The sequence below is a fragment of the Pteropus medius genome, unplaced genomic scaffold (assembly GCF_902729225.1).
Source record: "Pteropus medius unplaced genomic scaffold, Ma_sr-lr_union100, whole genome shotgun sequence".
Taxonomy (NCBI): domain Eukaryota; kingdom Metazoa; phylum Chordata; class Mammalia; order Chiroptera; family Pteropodidae; genus Pteropus; species Pteropus medius.
Genome location: NW_024344378.1, coordinates 10,524,693 through 10,534,849, shown reverse-complemented (window position 1 = coordinate 10,534,849; position 10,157 = coordinate 10,524,693). Strand labels below are relative to the sequence as shown.

Here is a 10,157-nt window from a genome sequence, read left to right as displayed (position 1 = left end):
ATTACGTGCTGAAGTCTCCATTTATCCCTGCATGGAATTCAGAGTCGTCTTCATGCTTTATGTGTTTACTGTTGGGACATGCTGTACAGGGCAATTCATGAATGAATTCACATTATAAAAGGCACTTACTATGTAGAGTTACCTGGCACTGGGGCCACAGAGGTGAATAAGGCAGGTCCTTGGAAGCAAGGGGTGCTCGCTAACAAGCCCTTCGAGATGATGGTCTTTTATGGTGACTTAAAAATTTCCTCAAATCGTCACAAAGGAGGGGTCACCATGGATGGCAATAGCAGCTGCCCAGCTTCTCTGTATAAAAAGCTTCTATTCCTGCTAGTGTCCCATTCGTCACTCTCCAGAGCCTGGACTGCCTGCCTGTCCCTCCTCCCCACATGTACACCTGCTAGACACCTGGAACAGATGGCTTATACTTCGATGTGAAGAAGTTTGAAGCAACTGGTATCTCCACCAGTATTTACAGTTTAACCTTTTACTTCTTAATCATGAAATGAAAATTTAATTTACCTTTAATTAAAGATGTCAAACTGTCAGAAACTTCCAGAATTGAAATTTGGCTTCTCTAAGGTAAACCTGATGAGACAGGTGTGCTGGGAAGTATTAACCACCAATCATAACAGGTGAGGAGAGGGCTGTCAGCTGGGAAATTTCCACTTTTATCAGGACTTGGGGGTATGCCCATCTCACCCCTGCTCTGTTTAAAGCGGCACAGGCCACTCGCCACATGTAGCTACTGAACACAACATTGTGTTCAGATGAGCTGTAAATGTAAAATCTAACAATTTCGAAGACAATAGAAAATATCTCAATACTGATTACACATTGAGATAATATTTGGGATCTACTGAGTTATTGTTAACATTAAGTTCACCTGTCTCTTCACTTTTTAATGTGGCTTTTGGAACATTTAAAGTCACTCATGTGACTTACATTACCTTTCTATGAGACAATGCCTATCTAGAGGCAGAGACCACTCGTCCCCACCCCCAAGCATTTAGACTGCAGGCAAGTCCCCTGCACGGGTGCCCTGTGTTACTTATACTGCTCTGGCAACGTTGGGAGGGTTGGAAACCGAGACAGTATACGTAGAATGAACTAAAAAGAATGTAGATTTTTATATAAGTAGAACGACACTCCAAGAACACACACCGTAACGTTAACAGTGATTTTCTCTGGGCGTTGGAATAGGTGTGGTTTTTCAACTTGTTTACTGGTATTTTCCTTTTTTACAATGAGCACACATGCAAGGACACTTTTTTGAGGAGTAGTAAAACTATAGGTCACACAAGGATAGCCAGCGTTTATGGAGTGCTGACTATGTACAAGGCATTGTGCCAGGCATTGTTATTTTGCTTTGTGGTGTCTGATTTTTAAAAACTCAGGCACCGTCTAGACTTCAACGGGGATACTGGCCAAATGGCCCGCGTATTACTGCCCAAGGGCAAAGATAGGACAGCCAGGTAAACAAACGGTAATTGCCATGACAAATAGAAACGATGCCAAAGCCAACATTTTCGCGTGAGAAAGAGCAATAAATCCGAGTGGACAGCGGATGGCACAGTTCTCTCAACGCTGCTGCACCGCTTAGAGGCCAGGACCTCGCGCAGAAGTAAGCACCTTAGTTTACTTGCGAACCTTGGCCAACGACGCGTGTTAAAACCGCGAGGGACGATGCGAGCCGGATTCGCACCAGCGCCAGATGCACTTCCCGCGCCGCGCTCCCCACCTCCCCTCGCCGAGAAACACAGGTGTCCCACGTGGCTCCCACCCCGGGTGCCCCTCCTGCGGACCCGCAGCGCCCCCTGGCCCCGCCGTGCGCTCCCCGCCACGCTGGTCCAGGGAGCCTGAGCCCAGAGTCGCCTCCGCGCCCCGCGCCCCGCTAGCGGCCTCGGAACGAGCGCTGGTTACTTATTCGCGCTCCTGGGAGAGGCCCCCGCTCGGCCCCCCGGAACCCTTCCCCGGAGCGTGGAGACCGTGCGGCCCCGCGTGGACGCCGCGGCGTGGCGGGCTTTGTTCGGCATTGTCTGCGCTCACCTGAGCGCGCCGGGAGGCCCGCGCGTCCCGGGCGAGAGCGCACCTGGCGTACGCCTCCTCCCGGCTCCCAGCCCGCCGCCCCCGGCGAGCCGGCTAGGGCCTCAGGAAGGGGCGCGCGGCAAGCTCCAGGGGGGCCCTTACCCCAGGTCGCCGGCACCCGAGCGCGGAGCCGAGGGGCGCGGACCTCAGGTAAGAGGACAGGGACTCGGTGACTCGGTGACTGTGGGTGCAGAAGGGAACCACGTATTAACCCCGAGCCGCTCGGCGCAGTCGTGGAGTCCTCTAACCTGGCGGCTGCAGAAGGGGCTTGTCTTCTGAGTAAAGGCTTTGGGACATGCCCGAGGCCCTCCCGCATTCTACAGAGCTTTTGCAGGTGTTACAGCTGCTGCTATGCGGTTTTCCCAGGAAGCTGAGTGTCCCCAGCGAAGTCTCTGCAAGCAGAGGCCGAGAGGAGTCCGCTGCCCTACCAGACTCGCCCTTGAGCCATGGGGAATTCCAGGGGATTTGTCCTGGGCGATTTCACGTGCAGGGGACGCCATCGCCCTGGCGGGCCCTGCTTCAGAATTGCACCTTTGAAACTTGCCTGGGGGAGTGGGGGTGGGCATTGATTTAAAAACCTGGTGGGCACCCAGGCAGAAGAGTAGGAGGGCACCTTTCTGCCCTTTCATTGTGGAATCGATGGCTGTCCAGCTGAGAGCGCCCTTTCAACGGGGACACCGTACAGTGCGTTTGGTGTTTTGGAACAGACTAATCAGAACCTTATAACTTTCAAATTATGAGGTCCTTTAAAACACAACCCTAGTACCCATAAGTGTTTTATAAACTGATGTCTAAAATTTCAAGCTCTTTGGCTTTTAGTGTGACATATTTAAAAATTCATTTACTGAGAAAAGATAATTCAGAAAAGTCAGAGGTAGCACTGTGGTTGGCAAAAGTAGGGGAGGGAAGCTGTTCATTTGTACATGCTGTTAGCTTTCAGCAGCCTGTAGCCATTCTCTGATGGCCGATGGGGGCACAAAGCCCCACTGGGCCATCCTTCACATGGGATATGGCCTTTCTCTCTCTCTCTCTCTCTCTCTTTTTTTTTTTTTCTTTTTTTTTTGTAGAAATCCAGCTCAGAGCTATCTCTTGACTATGTAAGAATTTCTCAGTCTAGGTCCTTAGGCAAATCTCATGGGGAGAGGGAGATCCCTTTCTTCATCGTACCTGTTTTATTTTTCTTTAAATCTGGTTTTTGGTCTACTATCTAGAGTTTAAAGTAGCTACAGGCGTACCTTGTTTTATTGTGTGCTTCACAGATGTTGCGTGTTTTCAGTTTTTATCCAATTAAAGGCAAGACCCTCCGCCAGCAAAAAGATTACAACTCACTAGTGCGATTCTTGCTTTATTGTGGACTGGAACTCAATCTGCAGTATCTTCAAGGTGTACTTGTTTTTCCCTTCCCCTCAATAGGCGAGGCTCCCCTGGAATAAATCATAGTCAGACGCCCATGTGTTTACAGAGAGGGTAGAAGATGGCCTGAGGGTGAATGGGAGAGGCTGCCAGGAACCTGGGCTCCTGGGTTTTTAATGAGCTTCGTAAAGGGCACAGCTGTTAATTGGCAAGCGATGACACAGGATAAACTACTGGTGCAAATGTAAAAGCCTCTTATTAAGAATGTCCCCTCCAGGTGTGCATCTTACAGATCATTTTTATTGCATCTCCAACACCTGGGAGGGTGCTGGGCACAACGGTGTTTATTGGAAAAATGAAATTTCATATAATTATATCAGTGGAAGGATCAGCAACGCAATGAGGTGTTTTAGAACAGAGGTCCTCAAACTTTCGTAAGTCACAAATCAGTAAAAATAAATTGTTTTAATTGGGAGGACTGTAACAGAATGGCTAATTTTAAATTTTATCCCACAAGGATATTTTAAAAAAATAGTAAATCCCTCCCATCATCTACAAGGCTATTGGAGGTCTCTTGGTGTTTTGTACAAGGGAGGGTCTAACCATATAATACCTTGCTTCAGCATCACCCCAAGCCAGCTCCCTGGGACAACTGAATATACTTGAAATCTTTCCTTTCCTCTTTCATTTCTAAACAGCTCCAGACTGCTTACTCTTCCACCTGTAAAATTACCTGCAGGCCTTCCCTGAAGGTGATTACCGTCCTTGATCCTTCGCTTCCTTTTCTGATCCTAAGTCCCTTCTCTTGAATTGAATTTCTCTGATCTCCATTTAGGAAACTTTGCCCTAGCCCAGGGGGGCTTTTGCATCGTGGTCTCGTGATCCTGGCAACATTTCCAGGTAAATAGGATGAGTGATGTCACTGAAATTTTTGAGAAACGGAAATTGAGAGACTGAAGTGAAGAAATTTACTAGAGAGGCTCATGCTTGGATCTCCTGACATCTGATTAGTGCTCTTTCCAGGTCATCTGTGGACTACATGCTTCTTGTCACGGCTGAGCTGTCTGCCATCGAAAGACCTGGGCTTGACTCCAACCTTGTGGTTCACTAGCTCTGTGACCTTGGACTACAATTTGTCCAAGACCATTTTCATGTATAAAAATGGAAATGATCATGTCTACCGTATAGGGTTACCTGTGTTGTTAAGTGAAATTAATATAAAGTGTAATGATCCCTTTCTACCATAATATAAACATATTACTGGATCTTTACAACAATGCGTGAGTTTATGAAACTGAGATTCTTCCCATTGGACAGATGAATGAACTGAGGCGGGGGAAGTTGGTGCTTGCAGAGTCATTCAGCTGGATATAAGCACAGCTAGGCTGGAATTCGGTCTCTGGACTTCAGGTCCTGTGTGTGCACTTCCCAGAGTTCCAAGGCAGTGGATTTTGGTTTTGTAGAACTTAAAGGATTTTCAGATATTATCAGAACAAACATCAATATCTCTTTTGGCTAAAAATGTCTCTTAGCAGGTCTGGCGACTGTGGGAGACCCTGCTATTTATGCCTATCTGCCCAGTTTTCTCTCCAACCATCCGAGGAATTGTTTGTCCCTTGGTGTTGACTCTGGTTGTTAGACTTGGATTCTGAAAATTTGCAATTCTTTTGAGGAAGCAGGACTTTCCATGGACTATGGGCCTGTGCCAAGTGTTTTCCCACATGGACAAGAAAGATGATTGTTACAGCAAAAGACACCAAGGGCTTCCTGGCCGGAGACTTCCACCTCCGATTTTAGTCTTCCAGTTCAGGCGTTGACTGTTCTTGTAAAGGGCTCAGATTTCCATCCCGTTGGTTGAGAGGGGGCTGCTAAGGGCTAATCTAATATTTGGGGTTGGAATTCTGTTTTGTAAGGAGGTGCAAGTGGTTTCCTCTTTCACCCTGCATGCCTTTCATTTCTGATCGGGGAGGGAAAGGCGGGCATTGTCTCTTAAAATGCCTTTAGCTATCACCAATCTGGCCCCCTTATTCTCAAAGGTAGCCTTGTTTTGGCCTTGATTTCTTCCTGTGTTGGGGGAAATGTAATCTCAGAGTGCAATGTTTTATGGTGCCTTGCAGCAAACCCCAATTTCTTGCTGTCCCAAATGCTGCCAGTGCTGTATGGAAATAGGACTGGAAGATAACGGATGAGAAGATTGTGGGGCAGGAGGCATCTAAGTCCATGTGGGAAGGTCCCAGAAGCCAGGAATAATGCATGGAATTAGCAGGAGTAATGGAACAGAAAGGAACCAATGTGAGTGAGGCGCTGTGTAATGGAAAAGGCTTGACAAGGTAGACATGGGAGCGAATGGTCTGTTTCTGCTCCTGGGTTGCAGACTACTCCTGGCTACTTTGTAAATGAATGCAGAAAGCTCTGGAAATCTTCTGAAGTGCTCCAGTGTGGGAGTTGCTGGCAGGTTATTAGCTGGATGGAAAACTGCCAAAGGGCAGGATTTGGGTGGCAGACTTTTAATTATATTTCTGTTTCTCTCTCCTGATTCCCCAGAATCAGAAAGGTGATGGATTGAACAGATCACTGGCAGGCCACATGGGAGTCCAATCTGCTCATTAGCTGTGTAACGTGGGGCAAAACACTTCTCCATGCCTGTTTTCTCATCTGTAAAATGGGGACAATACTCTCACTGGCTGGCTATGCAGATTAGGCAAGAGAAGACACATACGTATGGAGCCCAGTGCCAGACAACAGTAAAATGCTCACTAGATGGTAGTAGCTCTTGACTTTTTACTATGGAATTCATCCTTTTAAAAAAAGTTTGCTGATGTCAGGTTGTGTTTAAAGTATCTAATTAGTATTTCAAGGAAGTTTTGATATGTGAGGAGGGGTAATAAACTGAATGTTTTGAAATGATTGGGTGGGAACAGACACTAAAGAGTTCTATTAATACTTCACCAACATCAAATAGCATTTGTATCATTTATCATTTATCTTGGTATAAAAATAATGCAGTGAGTGCAAAGATTCATCTGGAAGTATCCTATCTGTGGTGGGAGTCACGGTGCTTGGTTTACGCCACAGGCACCTGGCTTACCTACTGCCATGTGCCAGACACCTTCAGGTGGGGTTTCAGCAGAGGCTAAAGACTACAGTCCCTAGTCCCTAAGGCATTTGCCACCTGGCAGTCAAGATAAACATATCAACAGTCAGTGTCAGAGCTGTGTGACAATAGTTTTGTAGGAGGACGAGGGTGGGGCTGTGGGGGAGGTGATGCTGAGGTCCCAGAGCCAGCACTGTCTGATCCAAATGCTTACGGAGGCGGCATTTGGCTTCTTGCTTTGACTTGCAGATTGCCAACATATAGTTTTGTTTTAATGAGCAGAAACTTGGGAGACTTTGGAAAAACATTCACCTGGGCAAGCAGAGGCACATGATAGAGCGAGATGAAGTTGCTTAGGCTTGTTTCATAGTGGAGAGAGGAAGCCCATGTTCACTGAGCACCTTACCTAATGTCTTAGGAACCACCCCTCCGTCCTTCTACCTTGTCCTCATGGTAGCTGGGAAGCTGCTAGAGGCCTGGTTTTATAAAAAATTAACAGGCCTGAGCCTCAGAGTCCTTCATGTGCCCAAGGTCAGAAGCTGTGACCCCAGAAAATCGTCCTGAACTTAAGGACTAGATAGTATTGAGAAGTCCTTTACTTCTGCTCCGCACTGCCCCTCATCCCCAGGCCTGGCCCCTGCCTGGCTCCCAGGTGGCAGGTGGGGAATCGTCCTGCTTCTATTGTGTAGAGTAAGGAGAAAGAAAATGTGTCTTTTGGGGAAAGGGATGTGCCTTGGTGTCTTGTGCTGGGCTGGAAACTAGCAGGAAGCGTGTGGGCCCCTCGGCCACCCAGTACCCTCGCTGTCCCCCTCTGCCCCCGGGATGGTGCCTGGGGAGCTCCTGGCTTCCCCCTCTTGCACTATCGAATCTTTGATTTTCACCTAGATGAGATGAAGACATGGGCCTCAGTCATATGAAGCACAAAGACTCTTAGTTGGTTGGGACCTTCGATTTAGTTTCAGAAGTGGTTTGAAATCCTACGAGGTGAATATACAGTGGAGTAAGGTCTGACCATTATAGGTCCATGATGGGGTGATCAGAAGGGATTTTTGAAACGATAAGACACAGCACCTGGTACAACCTTTTTGTTTTGCAAGTAAGGAACCAAGGAACCTCTCAGGGTCACACTGTACTGGATGAGAAAGGGGGGCGTCTGGATTCAGGGTGTAGGTCTGTCGCCACGGGGTCACTTACAGGTGCGCTATCTCAGTGGGGATGGAGTTCTGAGCCTTGGATCAAGGTCCCTGAGCTGACCTTGGCTCCAGAAGTGGTATAGTTAGGGAAAGTACATTAGATTAGCAGCCAGAACCTTGAGCTGTGTGACTGTCCAGGAACCTTCCTCTTCTGAACCTCGGAGAACTCTTTTGTTCATGTCTGAGGCGTGTATGGCTCATTCACTCAGCTAATCCTCTTTCACGCCTCTGATTCCTCTGCTCCCTGTGGTGGGAGTACAATGACCTATGAGAGCGGTCCCTTGCCATTGATCCATCTTGCCTGCAATTCCGAGTAAGGTCTGACCATAGCACCTTTACAAACATGTGTTGGGTCATTTTCAACCTTTCTGCAGAAGAAGCTATACTTCTTGAGTGACTTCGATTTCCAGGCAGCCTGCATAGCAAATTCTCTTTGGATTTGGAGCTGTTTTGTTCTTGCAGGGGGCAGGTGTGTTTTTAATGCCCCTGCAGAGATGGTAGAGTACGAGTTCCTCAGAGAATTCATTTTAGTGCAGGTTAAGTTCAAGACACTTCAACGAGCTGCTAGAGATGACCAGGAAACTCCTGCCTTGTGTTTGGAGAACCGGTATCCCCAGGTGGTTGAGATTAGAAGGCCCACGATACATAGATGAAGACTTGGTGCTCCCGCTTTGTCATTCATGGTCTTACATGCAGAAGAGGGGTGCTTATTTTAAAGTGTTGATAGACCTTTTGGGAGTTGGGAACGTCAGGTTGAAATGAGTTTCCTGGTGCATCCTTGTGTTCCACACAGAGTGACTGGCCACTTCTCTCTCTGTCCTCATCTTTAGAACCTGAGGCTCCACTGGTCACCTGCAGTGTTTCCCTTTCTCTGCCTGAATTTTTATCTTCAGCGTTAACTCTTACGTGAGTGTCAAGGTTATTTGTTCAGTGGAAGGAAACTTGAGTAAGACCTACACGTGGTGTTGCCTCACTCGTCCAAGTCTTTTCTTACTTGGTCAAGTTTAATGCAGAGAAATTGTAGGGTGAGATCTTGAATCTATTGGATCCCAAAAGGCAAAAAATAGAATTTCTAGAACATACTATCAAGATATTTCCTGGGCCTCAAAGCCAAAATTAGAAGTAAACCTCAGGTGTGTGCCCTTGTGGAATTAAAGTTGCAGTCATAGTTTCTTATTAAAAGCACTCACTTTCCACCTTAATACTTCAAAAACCAATGATCAGGCTCTATGGAACTGAATTTTATTTATAAGCATTAGTAGACAACAACACATTTTAAAAAATACTTTTGTTTCTTCCTCAGCCACATCGCTCTTTATAAATGAGAAAATGCTGACTTGGTGAACTTGCTACGTTTCATAAAACGAAGATATTGAAATCAAATGTTCAACCTGTCAGAATCTAAGTGCTCATGAAGAAATGGACATGCTGAGAGGGAGGGGCTTTCCACAAGATCACGGGGCTAGACAGGGCCCTGGCCGAACTAGGGCCGCGCCTCTTAATTCTGGACACAGTGCTCCTTGCCCAGATCTGTGAAGGGGGTTTTTGGGGGCAGGTATCTGCAGAACATGTTAGACTTTCTTTTAAAATTGAAGTCATTGGAGTAAAGTCTCCAGTGCCTTTTGGGAATGTGTCTTCTCCAGGCTACTGTCATTATTATGGTAAGGAGGGGCCTCTAGCATCATATTCGGTGCTCTGGGAAAGGCTGAGTACTTGTCATCTTGTTTAGGGGTGTGACATGAGTTTACAGAGCTAATTGCTGATGCTTTTTGTCCTATAGTCATCTCAACATGCCCTCTGTCCTGCTGCTAGAAGCCGTCTGCATTTTCCTGGTTGCTGGAGGTAAGGTTTTTTGGTTGGGGGGGGCGGGGTATCATGTCGAGGGGTTTGGTTTGTCTTGCTTCCTGTCAGTTTTAACTTCTAAAGTTCTCTTGAATGCATCTAGGTCTCCACTCCACAGCCACCTGCCTGGTCTAAGCCCCCTCATCTCATGCTTAGACCATGACAGTAGCCTCCCAACTGGTCTACCTGCTTTTCCTCCAGCCTGTTCTTCACCCAGCAGCCATTTCAAAATGCAAATGTGATCATGTGTGGATCTTTTTCCACGTCCACCCCCTTCCTGAAACTGCTAAGTAATATCCTGTTGCTCTCAAGAGGCCCTGCCTGATCTGACCCCATAGCCACTGGCATCCTGTAGTCCACACTCTTGTAGTCCTGCCCAGTACCCTTGCTCCCTCTCATCCTAGGAATTCTCCGTTATGGTGGCCCCTCTGCCTGGATTACCACCTTACCCAGCACTGCTACCCTGGTAAACTCCTACTCATCCTTCAGCACCCAGCTCAGTTCCTCCCGAACCCCCAGATCATGTCAGATCCCCCTATTGAAACCTCTTATAGTCCTGAGTCCCTCTGCTATGTAGCACTTAACAT

General features: G+C 47.3%; 1 protein-coding gene across 3 annotated transcripts in view; it reads left to right on the top strand.

Moving 5' to 3' along the window:
- Positions 1-1,470: 1,470 nt before the first annotated feature.
- VWA2 (von Willebrand factor A domain containing 2) overlaps positions 1,471-10,157 on the top strand; it is a 44,459-nt gene continuing 35,772 nt past the window's right edge. For 2 of the 3 annotated variants that reach the window (XR_005654646.1, XM_039871150.1), the window contains exons 1-2: positions 1,807-2,238; positions 9,509-9,570. Coding sequence is in view for 2 of the 3 variants with exons in the window: in XM_039871150.1 (XP_039727084.1) it covers positions 9,519-9,570 (52 nt within the window). In the remaining variant the exon portion in view is untranslated. Of the gene's footprint in view, positions 1,625-1,806; positions 2,239-9,508; positions 9,571-10,157 lie in introns of those variants that run through there. The other variant, XM_039871151.1, reaches the window with a different exon arrangement.